The 26,085-nt window shown below is 46.2% G+C and overlaps 1 protein-coding gene across 1 annotated transcript in view; it reads right to left on the bottom strand.

Annotated features, from left to right (window-relative positions):
* The window catches only part of KLHL42 (kelch like family member 42), a 50,648-nt gene that overhangs the window by 10,150 nt on the left and 14,413 nt on the right, over nucleotides 1-26,085 (bottom strand). The window contains exon 2 of the mRNA XM_069628520.1: nucleotides 10,649-10,842. Within this exon, the coding sequence (XP_069484621.1) occupies nucleotides 10,649-10,842 (194 nt within the window). The remainder of the gene's footprint in view (nucleotides 1-10,648; nucleotides 10,843-26,085) is intronic.

Below are 26,085 nucleotides of genomic sequence, written 5' to 3'. Positions count from 1 at the left end.
CTTGGACAGCTTATCAGATCTAATGTCTCAATTAAGGGCTCTTAAACGTTGTCCACCAAAATTTGAAGGCAAGTTTCTTATTCGCTTTATTACTTCTGGTGTAGTAAAACTGTTAATACCCAGCAAGGTTTTGGTTGCTTCCTCTGTTAGTAAAGTCTCTAACATCCACCTAGAAGTTTGTGGTAGGTTTTCCGTGACGCTGTTCATTTATGTTCCTGCTCTGCGGCTCTAGGGTGGTTATTTGAGATTGCTGTAATATTTGGTTTGTGGCGCCAGCTCAATTAGCTCACCTCTGAACCACTGGCACTGCTCTGGGCGCCCTTCCACGATATGCAGCGATTATATTGAATAGAAAATAACTAATGAAATTACAACAAATACAAAAACAACGAAAATGAAATGAACTCATTTTGGAAATTAACTAAACATGGAGTTGGGAGTGAGAATAGTGGTTTGGGGGGGGGGTCGGGGGAAAAGTATTAGTAAACGAAAAAGGGGGGAATTTAGCAGGGAACCCCCCCATAAAACAACTAAAAAGAAATGTGTTATTTTGGTATTAGTTGTTTTGTATTCGTTGAAATGTCATTCGTTGTTTTTGGATTCGATTAAATCACATGTAACCTTCCACATCACGATTTTTTTAGCCCGTCTGTGCCATTGCAAAAGGGGTCCAGCCATATGCAAATCAGTCAGGTACTGGGGTGCTTGTGTTTCTGTGTAGAGGGGACCTGGCCTAGCAGTTGGAATTGTAAATTTATAAAGCATTTTTACACAGGTAGAGTGCTTCAAAGCGCTTCAAGGCGGGAAGGGACCAAGGGAAAACAGTCATCATTTTTAGGCCTTGAAGTTTCTGAATGATCTAACAGAAGAAACTAGCATACTACCCCTGATGGCATTTCTCACAAATGCAAGTGCATGAAGTATTACAGTTGCAAACCATGCGGGGGGAGGGGTGGTGGCGGTGGAGGCAGGGGAGACTGGACAAACTTACTAGTCCTAGTACATTTAGGTCATGCATGTGTACAGACCGAGGTGAGAGGAACAGGGAGTGGGGGGAACAAACGCGTCCAGTGCAGGAGGGCCCTGGGTTAAGTGCAGAGAGGTTTCCCTGCTCATGGATCGTAATCTGAAAGAGCGGTAATGCTGAACATAGTGCAGCGGCCCGGAGGCAAGTGCAAAAGACTGGCAGGGAGCCTGGGACCTGTAAGGCTCTGGAGGTGAACCAGGCAACCAGTCTGCAAAAACTGAACAGAGGTAGGGAGGAAAAGGAGGGTGGAAAGAAAGAGAATGGAGGTTAGCAGGGGAGAGAGAAGGAGGAAGAGGAGGAGAAGAGGAAGGTCTTGAGGAGTTTCCAAAACTTAAGGTGCTCTGGCTCAAGACAGAGAGAGGCAGGGAGGATGTTCCAAAGGAAGGCTCCTGGAGAGGATAAAGATCTACCACCAAATCTCTGTTTGTGAATGCGGCTCATCCGGAGAGAGTTGGAAGAGGACGAGCGGAGGACTCTAGAGGGAGAGTATTTAGGAAGGGAGCATTGTAGATAGTGAAGGCCCTAGCCCCAGAAAGCCTTGTGGATTCTGCAGAGGGTCTTCAACTTGATCCTTGCAGCCACGGATAGCCAGTGGAGGGATTTCAGCGCCAGAGAGATGCAGTCCCTGGTCTTGAGCTAAGGATAAGTCTTGCGGTTCTGTTCTTGATGAGTTGTAGAGGACGGAGCGTAGAAGTAGGAAGATTGAGAAAGAGGCTGTTGCAATAGTTCAGCCTAGCAAGAACCAGGGCTCTCGAGGTGGTGAGCCTCTGGGGGGGAAGTGAGAAAAGGTAGAAGCCCTCCGAGTAGGTGCAGTTGGCAGTGGGGATTTTTGCAGATGTCCGAGATGTGAGAAGAGAAGGAGAGAGTAGAGTCGAAGATGACCCCTACATATTTTGCCTCATTGGTAGGTGAGGGCGCAGGCCCAAGAGAGGCAGGCCAGAATGAAAGTGGGAAAGCGGGAGCAGGGATCCCAATGAGGACGATCTCTGTCTTACTGGCATTCTGGCAGAGATCGTTAGCGGCACACCAAGACTGAATTGTAGATAGACAGTCAGGGATGAGCGAGAAGAAGGAGGAGGAGGCAGAAGGTAGTCTGAAAGAGAGCTGCGTATCGTTTGCATAACACAAAGTTAGAGGTAAAGGTAGCGATCCTGTGGGTCAAAGGGGCCATGTAGATATTGAAGAACCAGTGGGATAGGTTAGATCCCAGAGTTCGGGCAGGGCTGCTCCCTTTGGTGGCAGTACCTGACTGACTTGCATATGGCATGATCCCTTTTGCAATGGCGCAGAAGGGCTAAAAAAAAACATTGGTGTAGAAGGTTGCCTAGAGCAGTACCAGTGGTTCAGATTCATTTAAAACCTTCCACCCATCATTTACCTCAATGAATCCTCACATTAAACAGGGCTAACAAAAAAAGCTCTGGGTCCTCATTTAAAAAATGCAGACAAAAGTCTCATGTTATGTCAAGTAGAATGGGCCTCCAATGGCCAATGGGTACTTTGCACAAATACGTTATGGATTCAAACTCTGCAGTTCGGTTCTCAACCCCCCTGGAAAGCCGGAATGAATAACACCTAGCACAGAGGTTTCATCAAGCTACTGGGCCAACCTTGCATATATGGTTTTCCCAAATAACATAGCTTCGCTTATGAGTGAAATTGGTCAATCCGAAGAGAGAAGATTAAAAGCATTTTTTATAGATGGGTACAATTGTACCTTCTCACCAAATGCAGAGCATGGAACCACAAGCACATAGAGCATTAAAGGGTATCATGGACAGAAAGTACCAACCACTAGACATAAACTTGAACGTATGTAGGAGGGATTAGGGTGAAGTCCTGGGCTCTTCAAGCTAAACTGCGCCACAAGACACCAATGTAGCTCTTTGCACTCCACCTTCGCTATTTTGTGGCTTGACATAGTAACTGTGCCCTTGAAAGAATTCAGCTTTAAAATCTCATCGTTAGACCGGCACCCATGGATACCTCCCCACTGTTCTGCATACAGAGCTCTAAAGTATTCCATATGCTCTGCCAGAGAAACATGGACTGGGATTTCATCAGATCCATTAGCTTCATTCGTGTGTAGCACTCGGTTTCCAAACCACAGAAGTGTCAGGTGCCAAATCGAGCTTCAAGTTTATGCCAAACCTCTAAATGCAAGAGTTTCTACCTCTATCCGAGGGCTTCCTTATAGGATTCTCCCACAGTCTCTCACCCTTACCTTATCATTAAGAAGCACTTCTAAGTCCTTGCTCAGTCAGGCCTCCTGAGCCTCTATGGAATCAAGTAGAAGCTACTAAACACAAGCCCTGAATAGGAGCCAGCTCCTAGGACAGAACAGAAATGGCCAAATCAGTACGCCCAAGCTCAGATCGGCAGGCGTGGAGACCTGTTGGAAAAGGAGGGCAGGAATGGGAGTCAGGCATTGGCAGACTAAGACCTGGAGAAATATTCACGGAGAGGACCACTGTAGGAGAGAAGGGGCAGAGTGGAGGAGGTTAGAACCGAAGCAGGCAGAGAAATCGAGAGAAGAGGCGGAGTGGGGGAAATGATAGGTGATATGAGAGAAGCAAAGACAAGACAAAGGTGGAGTGGAGGAGAGGAGAGCTGATACATGCAAACAGGAGGACAGGTGAAGAGGTGATACCGGACAGAAGAGTTGGAAAGGCAGAGAGGACAAGCAGAGATAATAAGGAAGCGATGTGCCGGAAAAGGTGGTGAAAGAAAAGTGAAGGAGAGCTCCCATGGGGAGATGAGGAGTTGGGAGAGGGGAGGTGGGGAACTCAATTTAAGGAGGACAGAAGGCAGTGAGTGGGACACCTTACCCCGAAATGGACAAACATATGATAGAAGAACTGAGCAAAAGGTAGGCTTCTGCCGAGAGGAGAAGGGGAGCAGAGCACCTCATCTACAGAGAAAAGAGTGTGAGGCAGTTGCCTCTGAAACGAGAGAGATGCTGGTCCATGAAATCACCACGGAGTTAAAAGTCAAGATCATGGCAAGGAGTAGCTTGAGAGAGAGAAAGAGATAGATAGAGGTAGATAGATAGAAAGACAAGAGAAAGGAAAGGCTGAAGGGCAGGCCATAGAGGAGGAAGAGAGAAATAAGGCCACCGTTCTAATAATGGGAAGGACAGAGGGAGAAAAGGGCAGAATCCCAGGCCTACTAAAAAATGGCAAAAAAATAGCTCGTGCTAGACACAGTAAGAAGATGGCCCGTTCAAAGAAAGAGCAGAGAAAGCAAGGTTGGAGACCCTGACTCAGGAGAAAGCAATAATGCTCAAGGAAAGGTCAGAGAAAGTAAGGAGGAAGGCCTGACCAAGGAGAAAGGGAAAGCAAACCAAGAGAGTCACTGAGGACCTAACCTGGGAACAAGACCTTCTACCAACCTCTTGTGTACAGTGTTGGGGACAATTAAAATACCCCAACCATCCTGACCAGCAAAATAAAGGTATGGCGCTAGTAGCATCTTTTGTAGACACTTGTTAAAACAGCCAACATGGAAGATGACAGGACTACTAATCTTTAATGAGAAGTACCATTTGACCTCCTTAATACCAACACAGTTTTGATTCTGTCCATATGTTTGATTCAAGGAATCTTATCAAATGCTGCAAAACGAATTTAACCGAAGTCTGTTGACGGTCCCACATTTCAGATAACGAAAATGTCCCCCCTAACTTGAACAACTCATGTACTTATCACTGCCAAACACGACTACAAAGACCGTGTTTATTGATGTGTTTACAACTGTTTGGGATGCAGATTGTAGCACTGACAGACTGGAGAAAAGGAATTCAATTAACTCTCTCAAAATTCTAAATATGTACCCAATGTTAATAAAAAACATATATAACCTTATTCTTTAAAAAACGTGCTTTTTGTAATTCTCCTTAACAGGTTTAGAGTGCAACCGACTTACTATATTTCCTGCTGTTTTCATCTATGTATATGAATTGTTTTAATATGTATACAATCATGAATTGTGTAATGTTTTAGTAAGCACGAGTCACTTTTGGGTTGCACTTTATACTTGTTAAGGAGAATTTAAAAAAAACACGTTTTTTAACGAAAGAATAAGGTTATATATATATGTTTTGTAATAATACAAATGTTTTATTTTGAGAGAGTTAATTATTTTTCTCACTCTATTATTGCTAAAATCGGCATCACAACTTGTAAACACACCAATACACAAAGTCTTTTAGTACGTATCTAATGTATTGATTAACCAGATTGGACCTTGTTGTACAAAATCCTGATGTTCCTTCTTGGCATAGGACCCATCACTGGCAAGAGGGGCCCCGGGGGGAACGCAAAGCGTTTCCCCCCCGGGGAGTTTTTGGCGCTGCACACGGCCAGCGAGTGGCCGTGGGGGCAGAGCGCCTCCCGGGGGGTATTTAAGGGCTCAGGGAAGGTTCGGGAGGCAGGCGACGGTTAGGACTTGATGATTGTGTATTCCTGTCGCCTGCTCCCGAGCCTTCCCTGATTTGGCACGTGTAGGGGCTTTTTTGTGGAGGTGAGGAGGAGTAGGTAGTTTAAAAGAGGGGTTAGGCAGTCAGCGTTTAATTTAAAAAAAAAAAAAAAAAGAAATTATATAAAAAATTATTTTTCCGGAGGTACCGTACATAAGGTACTTCCAGTTCTTACCTTAGTTATGTAGGTGGCCCTTTTTGTGGTCCTTTAGGTTAGTGCGTTGTTGGCGGGGGCTCCGGGTTTTAATATTTGAAGTGTTTTGTTTTCTTCCTGGGCTCGCTTTGTTATCAGGCCCTTTAGTTATTGCCAGGGGAGTGGGGGCTGCCGGCGAGATCTGCAGCCCGTGCATGGCAGCGCTGTGGAATTCCCAGCAGCATTGCTCCAGGGTGTCTGTTCTGTCACGGAGCCCTGGGGTTTAGCGGCTTTCTTGTTCTCCACCGGTGGCACGCCTCATTAGTTAGGTGTGGGCCGGGGTTCCTCATTAGCAGAGCTCCCTCTCTTGTTTGCACAAGGGCCATTAGCATTCTTTTGAGCTACGCAGTGCACAGCACAGTAGCTTCTGTCAGACACGGTGAGGCAGCGTGGTCCTCTTAAAGGGAACGCTCTGTTTTTCTTTTTCACTCTGCTGTGTGGCTTTTAAAGGGCCAGTGCATGAGAGACAGCAGTTACAGTGCGGTTCCCCATAGGAGCCGGTAGGGGGCAGTGTCCACGGCTTTCCTGCTACCAATTTTGAGCCTGTGAGCTCAGTTTTCGGGTTCTTGTGGGTCCGGGGGGCTATTTCTGGTTTAGGGAAGGGGCCCAGCAAGTTTAGGGGGAAAATAAAAAAAATATATATATATTTTTTCCACGGGTAGGTACCGGCTCGGGGGCGTATTTAGCTAGTGAGCGTCAGGGCAAAGTTTAGTGCGCTCTCAGATTAGTAGTGCACGATGGTGGGCCAAGGGGTTAGCAAGAAGGGGCTGGTTGATGCTAGGGCACTGAGGGAGGCCCTGGAAGTCATCAGCAGGGCATTGAAGGCCCAGTTGGAGGGGGCGGTGGGGGAGGTCACGGGTGAGGGGGACATAAGGGGGGGTAGACCGCAGCGTAGAGCTGCAGCTGATGGGGCGCTCGCGGCAGTGGTGGCTTGCACCCCTACGGCGGGGAGGGGGGAGGTTTGGGAATCCAGGGGCAGGAAAATGAGGAGGGAGATAGACAGGAGGGCGGACGGGGGAGAATTGTTGGGTGGGCAGCCAGGGAGGGAGGAAGGGAATGATAGCCCTAGGGAAAATGGGAATGCTCAAGAGGGTGGGGCTTGAGGGAACAACAGTAGGGGCAGGGATGGGGCATAGAAGGGGGTGTCAGGGCAGAGGGGAAGAGGGGGTAAATACCTGCAGAAGAGTGCAGGTGGGAGAAGGAGGGAGAGTTCCCCTTCAATTGAGGGCAGAGTGGGCGCGGAACGCCCCCCCCGGGTAGGAGGAGTGAGGGCGGAGGGCGCTGCGCAGCCCCCGCTGGTCAGGTGGAGGTTTTCAGTACGGCCCCTCCTCGGTCAACGCAAGGAGAGCCTAGAGGGCGCAGCACAGCCCCTAGCAATGAGGATTCCAGGGTGGAGGTCGGAACGCCTCGCCCCGAGAGAAGAGGACCAGGCAGGGGTTCCCACAACCCCGCCGAGAAGACGTCAAAGGAGTGGCGGGGCGGACGCCCCGGGCTCGCAAGAAGATCATCAATTCATCTCGGGCATGAGCTTGCATCCACAATGGTATTTAAGGGGTGATGAAGTTGGTTGGGAGGAATATGTGGGTCAATGGGAATTGGAAGATTACAGGGCAGAAAGGGAAAGGGGGGAGGAGAGAAGAAGTTCAAGGTGGGATAGGGAAAGGGAAGTGCAGGGTGGTTGGGGTGAAAGGGGTCAAGGGAACTATTGGCTGGGTGAGTGTGCTGACATGTTTTGTCCCCGCAGTAGGACCCCTCTAAGAATGGAGAGGAGCAGCACCGGTGTGGACGCCAGGCCGCAGGTGGCAGGTGTGGAAAGAGGTGAGCGGGAAAGGGAATGGTCATCTGCATGGCAGAGAGGGGTTACAAATAGGTGGACAGGGGAGGAACGGGCTGGTTTTCAAGGTGTAAGGAAGGAAGTTGGTGTGCAGGCCATTGGAGCCGAGGGGGTTGAAAAGAGCATTTGCTCGGTGGAGGTCCAAACGGACAAGGTGGTGGAGCCATTGGTGCTCGAAGTGCAAGCCGGAAAAGATAAGGAGTGTGAAGTGAAAAGAAAGGACAAAAAATGGCCATACATGGGGATAACAAAACCATTGGGGGCGCACTTGATGGCAGCGACCAGGGAGAAGATTCAGGCAGGGGAATTTGTGGATGTCTTTAAATTGCTCCATAGGGAAGTGAGAGCAAAGGAGGGGTCTAAGGAGGAAGAGAGGGAACTGGCTTCACGCCCAAGGGTCCCGGTGACTATTGAGAATTGGACGTCGGCGTTTATCATTTATGCCAGTGTGTACTGTGAAAAATTCCCGGAGCGTTGCGTGGCCCTGCTTAAATATATGGACGTAATTAGGAAGGCTTTCACGAGTTTTGGGGGTTTTGCCTGGGTACGCTATGATGAGGAATTCAGAGCGAGAATGGCGGAGGACAGTCAGGCGGTCTGGGGGGAGATAGACATGGATCTTTGGCTGCAATGGATGGCTCCAACGAGGCCCGCCCCGACACTGCACACAGCAAGTGGGCTGCCTGTGCCTTACCGGCCCTTTCTTGGTCGCCCCGCCCATGAGGGGGCAGGGGGAGGAGGCGGAGGACAGCCCTCGACAGCATGTTGGGCGTTCAATAAAGAAGGCTGCACGAGGTGGATGTGCAAATTTAAACACGAGTGCAGCAGGTGTGCGGGTCGGCATCCGGTTACAGATTGTTTTCAGGCAGGGGACAGTGGGTCAGGGCAAGGAGCGGGGCAAGGAAGTGGGGGGGGGAAGGACCGCATGCCAGGTAAATTGGGGTGTGCTGGTAGGTCGGGCTCAGTTTAACGTAAAAGGAGGGGGGGGCGCAAGGTTTGATGAAAGGTTTTTGGGGGCGACTTAAAGGGGGTAGGAGAAGGGTGAGGAGGAAGAAGCGTAGGTAGGGGAGGGCCGCAGGGGGGATGTAACTGTGGAAATTGTTAAGGGGTGGTGACCGTCGTTTGGGGGGCATGGACGACGGTGGCGAAGCCCTCACTCTTGCCGCACGACAAGGTGAGTAAGCTTCAGGCTGCATGGACGGAGGTGCACGGAGGTGCGGGAGCGCCTCTGGTGCAGCAAGGGGAAGTGATGAGCTGGGTCTGCATGGGCGGGGGTGCACTAGGGCCCCTGGTGCAGCTGGGGGAAGAAGTGGAGCAACGAAGCAAGGTGCTGGAAGAGGAATTTATGTGGAATGGACTGCATGGACGGGGGCACAGGTTTGGCCCCTGGTGCAGCGGTGGAGAGGAGTAAGGCAGAAAAGGGGCCTGCATGGACAGGGGTGCACTAGGGCCCCTGGTGCAGGTGGGAAACAGGTGGTAATGGACGCAAGGATCTTGAAAATTAGTTATAAGGAAGGGACTGCATGGACGGGGGTGCAGGTTTGGCCCCTGGTGCAGTGGCGAGACGAGCAATAAAGTAAAGGGCCTGCATGGACGGGGGTGCACGTGGGCCCCCGGTGCAGGAGGGGGCAACGCAGGGCCAATATTAATAAGGTGATGGAAGGTGGGGGGGGCAAGGGGGAGCAGGGGGGTAATAGTTTAGAGGAAAAAGGGGGTCTAAGTGGGTTTAGGTGTATTGTTTAAAGGTTAGGTGAAAGGGGCGAAATATAGGGGGACGGTAGGAGAAGACCTGAGGTGTTTCCGGAGAGGGTTAAGGAGATGGCCAGAAAGGATAGGGTACTGAGGAGGTGTTACTAGGGGTGTGGTAAAGGTTAGGAGGTTTGGAACTCATTCATTTAGGAGGGGTGCAGCATCTGAAAGTAGCAGGCTGGGCTATTAAGAGGAGTAGGTGAAAAGGTTGGGACGCTGGGAGTAAGGGAGATACAAAGGGTATGTCAGGGACCGGGGCAAACGGAATGTCTTTATAGAATTTTTTCAGTAGGTAGCAGGAGTGTTGCATTTATTAGGATGTTGGTGATTTGTAAGTGATTTTGTAATTTCTTTTTCAGATGCTGCTAGGAGGTCCGGTCAGATGTCAAAAATCTGGTTTTTGGGACATTCTAGGGTTAAGTGGGCGGGGAAAGAAGTTGGGAAAAGGGTTGTTGGCAGGCAACTGGGGTGCAACTATAAAGATGTTGTGTAAGATGTCCGGGTTTGGGGGGCTGGGATGTGATTAGTTGTTTCCTATGTTGGCTGGGGTGAGGGAAAGCTATGGGCCTCCAGATGGGGGGGGATTAGTCTTGCTGGGGAAAATGATCTGGTAAGGGATACGGGTGTGGCTCTTCGTAGGTTCGGGGCTGGGAGACTGGGTAAATAGTTTGAGGTAGAAAAGTTTGGGGGGGTGGGGCAGAAAGAAGTCCTCAGGGGAGGGTTTTTCTGGTGCCGGGGGGATGGCCCCTTTTGATGTGGGGGGCGGGAAGCACAATGGGGGAATGACACGGGAAAGGATGGGGTGGCGCTGTTTGCACAAGCAGGTCACCCCGGGGGAACAGGTATTGAGCCTGGAGGGGCATGGCCCCTGGGAGAAAGCGGGACGCCTGGAAAAGGGGCAAGGAGACGGTAGGATCCAAGGGATCATTAGGGAGGAATTGGGTTATTTAATTATTTAATTGTTGGGGGAAAATGAAAATGTTTAATTTATTTAATTGGTTGTTAAAATATTTCTTTAGTTTGTTAGGCCATGGAGCCAGTTAAGCGTTTGATTGTAAGCTTTGGCCTGTCACATTAAAGCGACCTTTTCCACTTTTAAATGAGTCTGGGTTTTTGTGCAGTAAGCCAAAAGTCTACATATCAAACCGTTATTATAAACAGGTTCCAAGACTCATAACTTTGCATCAGCTCATTAATTTTGCCAAAAGGGAAGCCCCAAATGAGAACCGAAAAGTGACACTGGTCTTAGTTTAACAGAGGGAAATACATACACCAAACTAGGACCGTTGGCAGGGACGTAGAGGGGACATGATTTATACTTTCCCCACATTCATGGTGTACGAATGAATAGGCACATTTATCACGTACCTTTACTTGTATAACCTCCTATGACGTAGATCCTCCCCTGGCATTCACAAGCTGAAAATTCGGCCAGCGGGCTCGGAAGGGAAGCCACAAAAGTCCACCAATCGTGTTCAGGGCTGTAGCATTCCACATTCGAAAGGGCCTGTCCCCCTATTGCATAGAGCTTTCCGTTAACAGCCAACAGCTTAAAATTTGACCTGAAAGTAAAGAGCAACACGTGCTGAAATTGGTTCATACAATAATACAGTGTCGAAAGTCATGATAGAAAGTGTTTTATGACTTAGCAAAGTATTAGAAAAAAATGTTTCATATTTCAGATTAAAGAGGGTGTACGCCATTAGCAGCTTCAGATTTTCTTCATTTGCACACCTGTTGAAATTACAATTCCCACGTAAAATACAACTGAGGTGATAAATGTATAGAGCTGTGAAGATTGGAGAGACCTATTTGTGTCCGGGGCGGCTGCTACAGAGAGCTCAGGAAATGCTGTGCGGCTTGACACACAGCATTAGGAGGTCCTTTCCTCTAGCTATAGAATGAGACAAGACTTGAGAGGGAAGCAAAACGGAGCACCTCCTGTTTCCTACGGCCCGTGTACGGGTGCTGTGTGTATGTTGGGTACCTGCCGTGCCTGTTAAGTGCCTGCCGGGTGCTTGCTCTGCCTGCTATGCTAAAAGCTAAAAGCTAGCGAGCTAGAGGCATGTGATAATTTTCAGCTTTAACTGCACCTGGCTCTAAATTGCAGTACGGTGACCCGTTGTGATCCACTGTGCTGCTGGTGCCCTAAGGGAGGTTTCTAAACGCAGGGCATCAGCAGAGAGTGTTTTCAGTACCCCAAGTGGGGGTGAAGGGGTCCTTTTGGTAGCTCCTAGTACTCTGCATTGGGTTCCATTTGGCTAATCTGTCTTTTAGAGAAAGGAGCCAGTTTAACAGATTACCTCTTTCTCAGAGGGGGCGAGTGGAGGTATTGGGTTTCAACAGCTCCGTTAAAAGTGAAAGAAGTGGAGTGAAGCAGAGTTTTGCTGTGTTTCTGGCTTTTCCAGTGAGGAGGCAGACTTTTGGTGCTGGAAGATTGCTGCCTGGAACCCCTGTGTCGTGATGCCAGCACCAGGCACAATGGTAAGGAGAACAATGTGTTTGATCACAATGAGCCCACCATGATATTGAAAGGCGAGGGTGCAGGAAACCCCATCATTGAATCTTCATGGCTACTGGTGCCTCAAGAAGGGGGAAATGACAGGAGAGGCAGGGGGGAGAGGGACATAGAGATTTGGAGCCGAAATGTCAACCAGAAATTGGAATCCTGATGCCACCCTCCACAATTCATACTAAGGTGGATGGAGCAAAAAACAAAAAGGTGGTGGTCAGTCTGAGAAACCAAAAGAGGCTGCTCTTGCGGAAGTACTGAGTAAAGAGACTGGCTAGCAGGATAAGGGCAGGGGGGGGGAGCTGGATCTACCGCCCCCTGCAGTGACCTCTTCTGGAACCAGCGGGAGCAAGAACGACTTAAACTATTAGTACTTGTCCCGATGAACCACAGCTTGGTGAAGGTGAAGAACCAGTGTGCAATATACTGAAAGACAGCTCGCAGCTCACTTGTCAAAGGATATTTTGGACACTAGAACAAAAATTGCTTCACAGAAGAGGTTAAGCTTATCCTTTCTGAATGAGAAATTGGGGAACATCATTAGCAAGATCTTGCCCTGTGAAAATGGCCCCTTGGAAAATGATATGTCTCCATTATGCTCAACAGCGGACATGGGAAATAAAACCCCGCACAATGTGGTGAGAGCTGAAGTGCCTGGTGATGAAGGTTTCCCTCTTGAGGGCCAGCTGGAAAATATGCTTCCATCAGCAAATAGGAGTGAGTTGTCCGACAGTAGTATGACCTCAAGCTTCGGTGGATCCTTAGGCGGAGACTCAGTGTCCCAAATGGATGAGCCGATTTGAGTAGGGGGCTTGTCAACAAAAGCGATAACCCACTTGCAACATACTATGATGTTGGCTGTTACAATTTCACTGGCCCCTTTCTCTAAGCTATATGAAACCCTGAACGACTCAGTGAAAGATCAGGCAACATTAATTGCAATGGTGCATGCAAACAATTACTTGCCTAGAAGGTTTGGTGAGTAAGGTACAAGACAGGCTAGACAGGGAAGCTGTATTGTCTCTTAACTGACAAAATAGACAGTGTGATCTAGCATGAAGAGATGCAACGGAAAAATTGAGCTGATGGAAGCCTTTTTGGAGGATTGCAGGTAGATGAGAAGCCAGTATAAAATAAGTCTATGATAATGTCCCGGACCAAAAGAAGATCCTACAACTGGGAACTGTGGAAACGAGGGAGAGAGGAAGAGGGAAGCAGGCTTGGCCCTCTAAGGAAATGTCATCAGTGGAAAAGGGAAACCCGATCACAAAAAAAAGGGCTCCTCTGGGAACCCCAACGCAAGGTGCTGCCACTGGAGGAGGGAAATGTTTCAAGTTCATTATCCACGGAAATAAGAACTCAAACGCAAGTTGAACCAAGGATTACAATCAATGAAGGTGGCCAGATCGCTGCCCAGAAGGAGAATATGTTCTCAATGTTTCAATCTGCGAAAGGCTCCGCGGGAGCAAATAAGGGTTGTGCCAAATGTAGCCAACAGGCAATAAGTGATAAGAAAACAAAAAATATGAAACAGAGTTTGAAACCAAGTCAAATGGGTCGAGAGCATTTTTGAGAAATTGGAGGATGCCTCCAGATACCTAAAGATCCAAGGAAAGAAGCTGTTGAATGTGCTCAAGCATCAGGGCTTTCCAAAGAGATAAGGGGGGCTTCTAAAGAAACTGAGCTATGCACCAATGATACAAGGCTGATCTCAGAGTCGTGCCTGAGCAACCTGATTGAAACAATGGCCTGGGAAGAGGATAATTGGAACAATCTAAGTGGCTCGGAATTGGTGGAAATAGATTGGCAAGTATCTAAAACAACAAAGGGCGCTTTACCCCTATACAAATGGAACTCAAAGCTCAAGGCTAAGCCGAAAGACAAAGTGACAAATAGTGCCCCATTTAGAACATTGGGAAGAAAAAAGGAAAATCTACGAGGAGGCCTGGTTGGCGGATCAGAGGCCCAATGTTGATGCCTCGGTAACTACTCTTATAATAAATGCTCACTTGAATACAAGCGAGCAGATTTCTGCAACTGTAAAAACAATCTCTGCCGATTTTAGGAACAATAGCAGATTCCATCTAGCAAAACTATTGCCAGTAAGGGATAACTTGATTTTGAACCAGAAAAATGTGCTGAAATAGTTTCAGCACACCCCAAAGATGTGATATGTAACAACACAAGATATCCGTGTAGTACAATTTGTTAATGAGGAACACATGGATTGGGTAATCCTTCATCTGGGTTGAGAGCTGATAAAGTCCATCTTGCTGGAATTGAGTGAACAACTTCTACCTCTAGGCTACAAACTGAGCAATTACTCCGAGACCTCTGACAAAACAATGGGGAAAGTTGGAAGGAGGGAGGAACCAGCAAATTCTGTAGATTCAGGACGCCAAGTTAAAAAGGTTAATATGAAGGAAAACAGGAGCCAGATGCCGACCCGTGAAGAAGGCCCCTTGAAGAAGCGGGTATCAGTGGAGGGTTATAACTGCAACCCTCCATCAATTACGATTAGCAATTTACCATCAAGCAATCGGAACATAACAGATGCCCACGAATCCCAGCTTATGCAGGGAAAGCCTCAATGCTGGTTATGGCTGGCTGAGGCTTTGGCGGCACCTTGTCAACCCTAGAGCCAGAATGACAACCCAATGGAGGCTTTTTACATAGCCTCTTGTAACACAAGGGGCTTTGTGGAACTTTTCTCGAATGGAAATTTGGGACTGTAGCAATTTGACATGATCTGCTTACAAGAGACGTGGCTCAGTCTCAGTCTGAATACTATATGTGAGGGATACAAGGTGTTTCTAAACACAGCGTTAAAAGGCCTGCAAGGGAGGCCTTACTCAGTGCTCCTCAGGCTGATTAAAATAGATAGAGGTTTGTTGTGGAAAGGGTGTTTCAACCAAACCCCCCGTGTACAGATGGTGAGGTTGTCGCGCAAGTGTTTGTCTGGTAGGGAGAAGACGAGACTTCTCCTGATGAATTTGTTTTTGAGTGTGAATATGTGCCCGCAATGTGATTTTATTGATTCAGTTAGGGTCCTGTTGGATGAAGCACTAATTGCAGTGGAATACCCAAATATCATTTTATGTGAAGATTTAAATATGCATCTATTGAATACAGAGGGAATTGTTTTAAGCGATTCATTGATGGACAAAAAGGCTCTGACCTGGGTAAATGAGACAAGAGCTCAGGATCTGGAAATGCTAAATGGCCAGACAAAAGGGTATATCCCGGTGCCTGCACCTGGCAGAGGGGGGTGCAGCGGGCTTGTCTGGACTACTGCTTTGTGTCAGCAATGTCTCAGATGCAGTTAAAAAAAAATGAGAAATCCTTGAGATGCCTATGAGTGATCACAATCTGCTGGCCATAAAATGGATAGTTAGACAGCAGGTGAGGAATATGGTCCCATTAGCCCTGGTAGACGTATCATGGGGCAAAAATAGGATAAGAATAAAACCAGCCAATATTCCACAGGCTTCTGCTAAACCTGAGCAATTCAAGGCAGGAAACCCTGGCAACCCAGACTATGGGCCTCATCACGAGTTGGGCGGTAACCCGGCGGCATTACCGCCAGGGCTAATAGCGTTGCTGCCAAACCCCTGGCACTATTAGCGCCAGATCACAGGTTTGGATGAACAGTAATTCCCAATTGGGCCCATTGGGGTATTCCCCATTGGGCCGAATGGGGACTTTTCGGCGCAACTAGCATCCGTGGTATTACCATGCAGTAATTGAGCAGAAAATCAGCAAATTCCCGGCACATTTCCCCCCAGCTCAGAACTGGGGGTAAATGCAGGAAAACCTGCGATTTGGCAGACCCTTAAATGCAGCGGTAATAGCGTTACCGCGGTATTTAAAGGGTTACCACCAAACTCGTGGTGAGGCTGTACGCCTGGATTATCAAAGCATATAGGGAAGTGGGTGCGCCGAGTAGTAAAGTCAACTTCAAGACAGTCCACTCATGTAACCATGATAAAGTGCAAGCTAGGAAATTGCTGTGAGTGGAGATAAGGAAACTTAAAAGATGCAGAGATGATTCAACTAACACTAAATTAAGAAAACGGAAGCAGATTTACCGCAACTGGCTCCTAGTATCTAAAGCAAAAATGCTGAAGCAAAATGTGGAGCTTATGTTGAGGGTGGTCTGCCAAAACAATACAAGGAACCTGTGGAACCTCATTAATAATGGGGGTTCTTTCCAATCTGCGCTTACAATCAGCCAAGTGACGGAGGAAAATTGGGCAACTCACTACACTGAACTGTTTGCACATGTTGAAGAGGTGAGTGAGGGGATTAGGCTGTATAAGAGGACCAGATGGTTATTTGCATCGGATATAGACGAAATTGCAGGGATGATTACAAGGTTGAATTCGTCCAGAGCAGCTGGCCCTGATGGTATAGCGAACCATGTGCTCAAAGAAAATCCGGATGCATGGCTGGATTTTGGGGTCATACTTTTTGACCAGATTCTGAGGACAAAACAGATACCTTCAACATGCAGGGAGGCGGTCATGGTGCCAATTTTCAAGAAGGGCGACCGAAGCGAACTGCAGAACTATCGTCCGATCGCCCTTATTGATACTTTGGGCAAGCTCTTTGCTTTAATCTTAAGAGATCAAGAGATCTTAATGCATGGGCAGTGGCTTCAGGACGGATCGACCCACACCAGACGGGCTTTGTTAAGGAAGTGGGTACCTCACTTAACCTCTTCCTACTGAACCTCTTGAAGCAGAGGTCCTTGGAATCGGGAGCAGGTCCTTGGAATCCTGAGGAAACACCTTCCTGGCCAGAGCAGGTCCTTGGAATCTTGAGCAAACACCTTCCTGGCTTTCATGGAGCCGGAGCAAGCTTTTGATGGAGTTAAAGGAGGGTGAATTATCTGTGCATACGGATATGAAATTTGATATGAGGAATATGTGGTATGTTATCTTGTAATGTGGAGAAGAGAATGTGGATGTATGATCAAATATGTAAAAGGTTTTGATCGGTTAACCATAAACATAATAAAACACATAACAATTCCCATGTACACTTGCTGTGCAATTAAACAGACCAAACATCATATTCGATCATTAGCATGGTTGGTCTAATTGTCCTTTACTTCCAGAAAGTCTTCTTCAATGGAAGATCTTTGGTGGTCTAGCGCGCCAAGCTCTGAAATAATCTAATAGGGTACATGGCTGAACTGGTAGGTAAACCATGCCCAAACTGAAAACAACATAGCTATAAAATGAAGACGCCATTGGTTGCACGGCACTCAAGATTAAACAAATATAATCCTAAACTACAATTGCCATTATTGACCAATAGATTTCAAACGCAGCATAAACATCTTCAAATCCATCCACCATCTTGCATCTCAATACTCTGCCGATTGCTCATCAGCATCTCTATATGTTTAGTCTCTCTGCTCCACAGCCCCCTGCAAACAACTTGCCCTGTGATCTCGCGTGTGCATCTTTGCACTATTGCTCCTTTTCTCCAATTGCCCTATGCCACTGCAATGCTCTACTAACCCTAGTCATCAAACCAGTGGGACCATTCTCCTCCTCAATACCTAGACCATCGCGGCACCCCCGGTGCCTCCTGACTCGCTAAGTGCCATCTACCCCTCACCTCTCCACCACCCTGTACAGCTGTACCCCCTCCTCTGTGCCCCTCTGTATCCTACCCCCGCTGTATATCTGTTCTTTTGTTACTTCTGAAAATGTGCATCTGTATTGTTGTATACCTCTAAAGTGCGCTGCTGCTTCTTGAAACTAGCTCCGCTCTCAATAAATACAATAATAATAACTGTTGAAGACGTGAATCCAACTCCACCTGCTAACAATCAACATGTCCCCTCAAAAGCCCCCACCCCCCTATCAGAGCTCAGGATCTAACCCACCTCTGTGCCTTCCTCTCACAGGATTACACAAGGTAAATCCTAACCAGGTAAAAATTGTCTCTAAACTCAATCTCAGAATAATATAGATTCATTCTCTTGCCCCTAGTCTATGTTCCCATATTACCCCTTCATCTCCAAATCTAACTGATCTGGTCCAGAAATACTTGGGGGGTCAGGGAGGAGGGCGCAAAATGTGCATGCGCCACTAGCCAATGGCTAGTGATAATTGACTGTTGGCGAGTAAAAAATTGTGTGCTCCCTGTATGCACACAACTGAAGTAGCGAGTAACCATTTATGGCTGGCTAGTTGCTTACAACTTAAAATGTCTACAACCTGCCTATTCTAATGCAGGGGTGTGGATTTTTTTTTTTAAATCTACTTGTCAAGGGGACAAGACATCAGATACATCTATTTTTCCTTTAAAACCATCTACTTATCAATCTGTGGCACTGATATGATAAATGTGGCACACTGTCAGGAGCAATGTTTGCAGGCCGTGGTAACTGTGTGCCATGCTCGGTCACTGAATGGCAGTTGACATGGTGTCCGGAGGCAACACAGTCATCATTGAACAACAGTCCCCAGAAAGTAGTGTGTCAGACGTCACTGTGTTAGACTGCGACACCCTGCCAAACAGGAGCAGAGTGGATCTGTCGCTTGGATGCTGCAGCACTTAGCCCTGTCTGTAAGCCACAATGAGCCACAATGAGCTGCTCTGTTTTCTTTGAAAGAACTCAGAACAACGTTTCTTGTGGCTGTTTATTCTGGTGTTTTGGACTTTGGCTTGCTGTTGGAATTACCCTTTTGGACTGTTATTGGTACCTATGCATGTGAATTACCTGTGTAGGACCCGGCCCGCATCAGACCCTGCTTCTGGTCTTCCTCTGTGGTTTGTGTACCTCGACTTCAACCCCGCTGACTCATCTGGGATTACTTTGCGGCAATCCTTACAGCACCTCCCTGATTTGTTTGTACCTTTACGCCTGCTGAACCGTAAGGCAGAGAACTGACTAGTTTCTGCATTTAGGACTTTGCAGTGTTAATGTTAATGCTAAGGGACATTTGTACCGCGCATTATCACCACCGTAGTGGTCCTTAATGGGGTGTTGGAGTGAACATTCTTCCCTGAAGAAACCACGCCTTCTGTGCCTTCATGCTGTTCAGGTTACACTTCCTGCGAACTGTATTGGTCTGTTAAGGCAACCCTACATTCATCGGGCTCTGCAGCCTCTGGACCGATTTGAGCTCCTGGAAGCAGATACCCTTCTCTGATCAATTGTTCCAACTGCATTTTTCCAGGTGGGTGTTGTGGAAGGAGTCCTTGAATATATAATAACTTGGCACGGTAAAGTTGACCATGCCCCATTTAACCTACTTCTGGTCGTTTGTTGCCGGATGGGAGAGTGCCGGGTGGCATTCCTCCTGCCTTTTCATCCAAGCCCTCTACATCTGTGTGCGACTTGATTCACGGGTGCAGTGATCTTGGGAGGAAAGACGTGTACCCCTGGCGGTGACTGGCCCCCACATTGGGTTCCATGCAGCCAGTGGGCTGAAACTCTGGCACACACAGATGCAACATGCAGCTTTAGATCCCTATGCTGTCAAACATACCAGATATATACAGGTTTAGAAGGTAACGCAGCACAGCATCTTCAGCAGTAACTAAAACTTGGGTTATCGAAGTGAGCGCCTTTCTACTAGCAAATAAAAAAGTTGATCCTGGCCACCTCAAAATAAACGTATATGCGTGCTGGACTATTAAATACTTGAGCTATGATTAGAAAAATGTCATCGACTGAGCTTGAAGGTCAAGTTGCTAACTTTGAACCTTAGTGTAAAAACTGATAACGTGGTACTCTGGTCTAGCAGTTGAAAAGAATATAAGGATGGCCTCTGCACAAAGATCAAAGAAGCTTTAGGTAATTAGCACTAATCTGTCAGAACGATTTAGCATGACCACTACTTCAGATGATGTGCAATTATTAGAAAAATGTAGGTGGTGCATGAATTCGTAAATTGTCGCAAACTAAAAAGTATGCAGAGTGCCAACAAGCTCTGAAAAGCCACGCACCCTTCTCTAGGATGTTGTCAATCCAGACCTTTGAATCGCTGTGCTGTAGCCACTTCTCCCAGTATTAGAAATACCCCAACTAAATGTCCTTTACATTCTTTATATTCTTGGCAACTATAGTTGGTTTTATCAGGATTTTGAGTGGGCATCGCCATACTTCGGTTATCTATTTCTGTGTAGTTTCTTTTTCTGTAAATTATTTGGTCCTGTTGCCAGGAAATTCCCCACTCGCACAGTGGAGTACAAAGTAATTATGGGAGGTTTTGGTGGAGTAACCCAAACAACTGCAAGGACCTGCGTGGGGTATCACTTAGAATTCATATACATTTGTAACATTCATACAATTTTGTATATTCTTAGGAATAGTTTTTTTTCCACAAACATTTCTGTGCACATAAGAAATGTCAAAAGTGTTTATTTTACAGAGACAAAGGCCTTCTTGTCTGTGTCCAATGCATTTCGGTCCTAATGACCATCTTCAGGGAAGGTTTCTGGAAAAACTATTAATAAACAAAATTGTATACATTTGCCAAAGAAAAAATTCTGCTGGTCTCATTTTCTTTGTCATTGTTTTTACATATTTGCCAGGCTTTGTTTCCACTTCTGTGCACCTTTTTAAAGGTGCCTATAGAAGGAGACCGATTGCAAATTTGAAAGGTTGAGAACTTTGGCAAACCCACCCACTCTGGCAATAGAATTCTCTCACCACAATGCAACAACACACAGCTGCTGGAGCGATGCGGCCAAGTTAACAAAACATAATTGGTGGAAAGTCAATTAATACAATTAAAAAACAAACACCTGGTAGCCATGATGCTCTTAGTTATACAAGATTTCAAAGCCTGTATTTTGAAAGCCCACAAAACCTATACAGAATGTACCGTCTACTCGCCCATGGGACAATAGGTTTAAAAATCTTTTTGTCCCTTACAAAAAAGAACTTGTCCTGGGAGTGGAGCTATATAGGAATTTCACACCCATGGTAAAGGCAACCAACTCAGGGAATGCTTCTGAACTCTGTTACGATTAACTGGTGAGATGACACTCCGATTCTTCAATAATGACATATATTTAACATAATGGCAATGTTATTATAAAAGGCATAAAATAAGCAGTGTCGCTGAGCAATTTGCTATGCAATTCTGTAGGTTTGCTAATTAAATTGGCATTTGTGTAGCAAAGTTAGCCATTTGTTACCTTGTTCCATGAAAGCACAGCTCACCCTGCATCCCTCTCTTGCTTTCAGAGCTCTCTCCACCCTCTTTTCTCTGTTCACTGGCAGTTCAAAGGGGCAAATGCAGAAAGAGTGCAGCAAAAGGCCTGTATGGGAGTGCTATGCAGATTTTATTTTTCAAATCATTGCAAACCAGAAATAATTGGCATAATACTATTAAGCTAACTGTATCCTGTCTGCCAAAGACCATTATGTGTTAGTTATTTTTTTTTAAAAGGCTTTCAATTCCTTTTTTCTAAAAATGTAATAGGTTACATAATGCATAATTACAGTATTGCTACTGTAAAACACTGAATTGTCTCCATGCTTTACAGTGAAGTGTATGTAAATCTCAGTGCCAACTAGATTTCATTTTGTTGTGGAAGATGCATCATATTGACGAGTGGACCCTTTTGAAAATGTACATGACCACACAGCCAAATGCTTTGATGGCAAACCTAGTCCTGTCGCCTGCTAGTTACATACAGCCTGCAACTGGTGCTCAACCCATGAGCGGTTATCATACTCTTTGACATTCTATCTTGCCATGTTGGCTTGTACCCGCTACCCTGATAGCGAGTTGGCTGCAAACTACAATATTCTTCCTAGTTTGCCCAGTTCTCTGCCTGCTATGCCATCCACTCTGCTTAGTCTTTTACATAATTAGTACACAAAGCTAACTTGATATTTACGTAAAGTAGCGATCAATATTTTCATCCAGTCTGTAGATGTTTCTGCAAAACAGTACACTGTAGTTGGCCTCCAGAGCTCACTTTGCTCTATGATTATGATTGCATTATATATTTGTACCTGCAGTAGAGAGAGCTGGCCAAACTTGTTTTAGGAGCCTTTTTATAATATCTATTTATTTGTGTGCATTCATGCAGCTAACCTTTTTACAGACACTCATCCAGGGCTCACAAAGTATTTTCAACCACTCGCATAGTAGAGTAGATTTTAAGAAGGGCCAGTACCATTTGCAGGGGATGTTGGAAACTTTTATTTAAACTTTACTTTGTTTGCAGTAAATGTCAGATAAAAGTTTCACTGTGCATGGCTGGCCTCTGGGTGGCAGCAATGTGCCAAACTAAAGTGGGTCTGTGGTGACATGCACCATTTTTCAGAAAGAATTTGCAAGGCCTGACTTATCTCACTAATGTCTTACATCAACGGTATTCAAATCTGCATATTGTTGCCCATTTTATATCTTGGGTACAAGTATCTTCTGGTGGCATTAAAAACATTAGTACAAAATTGCTAATCAAATGGGTTTGTTTGCTAATCAAAATAATTTAATTAGCAAACTCTGCTAATCAATTTTTGAAAACTAATGTATGCCTTGATACACAGAAGCATTGGTTGGAGGGGCACCAATTAGTGTTATGTGCCCCTACTAACCACCAATCTCTTACAAGATCAGCTCAGTCTCTGGGGCAATTACAGAGCTAGAGAAGATAGAGCTCAGATTGAACATGGTCTTAATTCATACAGCTTACTGAGGAAGTACCTTATGGTCTTCCCGGGGATTGGTTTTCCTATTGAGGACACATTCTCGTGTGCATGCAAAGAGGGCCTGCAAACATAGTGTTCTGGAATGTAAATCGCAAAGCATGAGCTACGTTTTGCCTTTCTATATCAGGATTTATCAGCCATGAAACCTTCCACCTAGACTTTATTTCCTACTGCTGGTGTGGAATCCTAAACAAGCTTTAGCAATGCACTTGCTCTTCAATAGTGAGGATGCTGGCCTTGGCATGTTTGGGATGGTTGCAACTAACCTGAATCAATCCCAGGGCCAGATTTGGTAGTAAACATCTTTTTGATTTTGGCTCATAAGTGGAGCAAGCCACCTAATGAGGAAAATGTAACATGTTGTGATGGCCTGGAGAAGAATCTCTGGCATAAGGACGGGCACAAACGTAGTTCGATTCATTTCCTACCGCCTCCTCACACATCTCTGACAAGGAATAGGGATGACCACCACCCCGATGACCCTCCCATTCTGAAGGGCAGAAAATGGAGACATGTCCCCCAGATGTTAAACCGCCCCTGTAGCACGTTTCCCACAGTGCCCGTCCCACTAGCTCAGGCTGATCAGCAATGCTACAATACGGTATGCACTCCTGGAGCACTTGCTCACTATGAAAGGGCCCTGTGGCATCATTGATACCAATATACTTGGCAAGAAAATGAACAAGAAAATAGATGCGTTCTCATATTAGTGCAGAAGCGATAATGAACCTGGATGGATCTGAGAGACAGTAGTAGAGAGTTCCAAAGAACAGCTGACTGAACAGAAACATATCTGCTACCAGGCTCAGACTGGCCTATAGGGCAATAGGCCCATGGTGGAACCAAGAACACAAAATGGTAGTGTCAGCCAGTTGTTTTGGTCAAAGTGGGACACTTTTTGGGCCAATTCAGGCCAGTTTGATGAGTTAATTCACTCTGCGGCTGGCGGGTTTGACCAATGTGCTGAATAAATATTCTTTAAAATGCACAATTTGCATCACATTTTATTAAACAAACTCCCCCTTGGTTACTATTAAAACAGTGTCACAAAAGGAATGAATAGCCATTTGCAACGGTGGGCCACATTTTCATTGGTGCCAGGGACATTTTATGGCACAGTCCGACCCTGTCTGCTACCCCATTTCAAATGTGGAAAAAGCTTAGCTTAGATCCCTAATGGGAACACAGGGAGATTATCGGTCATGTAAAAATCCTGCTCCCTGGATGTGCAGCATACTCTGCAGGGAAAGCAGAACTGAATTTGCGCAGAAACGGGTAACCAATCAATGAAGCACAAAGTCAGAGAGATAGGTTCTCGCCGGCCCAGCCTAAGGTGAATCATGGCCCTCTATTTTGGACAATCTCGAGCATATAAAGGGAATCACTTCAGAGTCCAAGATAAACAGTGCTACAGTAGTCCCGGCGGCTGAAACTGGAGGCGTCCACCAACTGAACCCTATGAGAGAAAAAAAGAAGCCTACAGCAGGCACAGAGAAATAAAAAAACATGGCTGGGTTACCGCCTTGAACTGATGTTATAAAGAAAGACAAGAGTCCAACCGAATACCCAGGTTTCTTTCGAGTGAAACAGATGAGGGGCATAAGCCTATGACTCCTTTTCATGAACTAGGAACACAGCCTTTCAAGAGAATAGCTTCCGATGTACCTCTTCCACAGAGCAAGACTTTGTTTTGATGGCTCCATGTAATAAAGTCACTGCTAAAATAGAGGTTTTAAAAATAATTGTGGCAAAAAGGCTGTGGTGTCGCCCCTGCAATCCATGTAATGGAGGCGGGGGACACCTCTGCAACCCCTGGACCCATTATACCCCACGAGCGGAATTTGAGGGACACCCCTAAATCCCCCGCTCGTCTTTTGTGGTATAATGGAAACACTTTTAATGGGTCACACCACAGCCGTTTTGCCGAAATGCATTATAAAAACGGCAATTTTTCGGCGACCATATACTGGATACCGTTTTGATGGGGTTGAATTTTATAAGGATTTGACTCATCCAGTGACCCACCTCCTACCTACATTTTAGAAAACTGTTGAGCGAAGGCCAAAAAATGTGCACTTTCCACTAGCCACTGGCTAGCGATGATTAACTCTTGGTGAGTAGGAAATGATGTGCTCTTTGTATGTGCAGAATGGAGGGAGGGGAATGGCTTTATGGCTGACTAGTAGCTAGCAACTTGAAATGTTTACCTCTGGGTCGTATCACCCAAGTCATCTCCCCTTCGGAGGATGACTTGGGCATCGTCTGCGTACATATAAAAACCTGAGACTATGAGGGCAGACGGGCTGAGCAAGGGTTTTCATGTACAGATAAAAAAAACAGAGGTGATAATGAAGAACCCTGTGGAATCCAATTGGTAACAGGTGTTGAGGAAGATTCAAAAGGAGAGGTGGCACAGGCTGCAATTTTTAGCCAAGTCTAAGCCATGTCCCATTCTCCTAAGGTCTTGCATTGTTGCAATAACTACCGATTCAGTGCTACTCCTCGGTCACAAACCTGCTTAGGAGTAATCTAGATGGTGGGAGTTTTCAATAAATTCCTAACGTTGAGCTCCAACAAGGGGGGAAAAAAAAATCAAGGTGCAAGCTACTAGCCAGACATACAAAAGTCACTAACCACCTCAATGTGTACATACGTACAGCACACCATTTCTTACATGAACAGTTAAAGACCATTAGCCAATGGTTTGTGGCGAGCAAACATTTTGCACCCTGGCTACAACCATGACATACATACATCAACTTGGGGGGCAAGGGGAGCTGCAAGAGAGTGTGGAAGTTTCAATGCTACCCTTGGATTCAGGGTGTTTTAAAAAAAATAATAATAATAATAAATAAATAAAAAAGTCTGCCGACTACTGCTCTTGTCAAGCCATCAGGTACAGTGTCCTTTTAAAAAGAAACATGGATTATGCAACTAAAATCATGTACCACCAGCATGTGAGCATCTATAAAGATATATGGCAGGCATGGATCTTGGGGGGTTGGTCATAGCTATGTGATAACCTCCAGAAGTAAGACTGATACAAGAGAAACCCGTTAGCCTGCAGATATTGTCTTAAAGATTCTTGTGGATAATGGCAGGAGACTCTCCTCCAGGATCAGCCAAGCACAGATATGACTCAATGTTGGAGATCTACCAATAAAAGAAATGGGACTCTTAACTGTCTATCAAAAGAATGGAAGGCAACAAGCTCTGTTAAGTGCCCCATTTGTGAACATCACATGGACGGTCTAGTTTCCCAGGTCCATGATTTATAATGCAACAACCATGATAATCCAATCCTATTCGTTCGTAGCACAGATGGTAAAGGCCCACTCATGGTCCACGCTGTGGTGGTGCCACCATAGAACCAGATAAGTGGGAGTTTGGTTTGGATACAACAGTCACTCCTGGCCTTGCTTGGTTTTCCTGAATAGGCCAGACTCTCGCCAACTCCCACAATCAGTACTCTGCTGTAAACTACATCTCGGGAAGGGTGGAAGGAGGTCTCATTATCTTTAATCCAATAGAGGGAAAGAGTGCACTGTACATCAAAAGAGAAAACCCTGTGCGATACTTTGCAAACTCATCTTCACA

Source organism: Ambystoma mexicanum, chromosome 12 (genome assembly GCF_040938575.1).
Source record: "Ambystoma mexicanum isolate Mex_15411 chromosome 12, UKY_AmexF1_1, whole genome shotgun sequence".
NCBI lineage: Eukaryota > Metazoa > Chordata > Amphibia > Caudata > Ambystomatidae > Ambystoma > Ambystoma mexicanum.
This window is presented reverse-complemented; position numbering and strand designations above follow the sequence as displayed.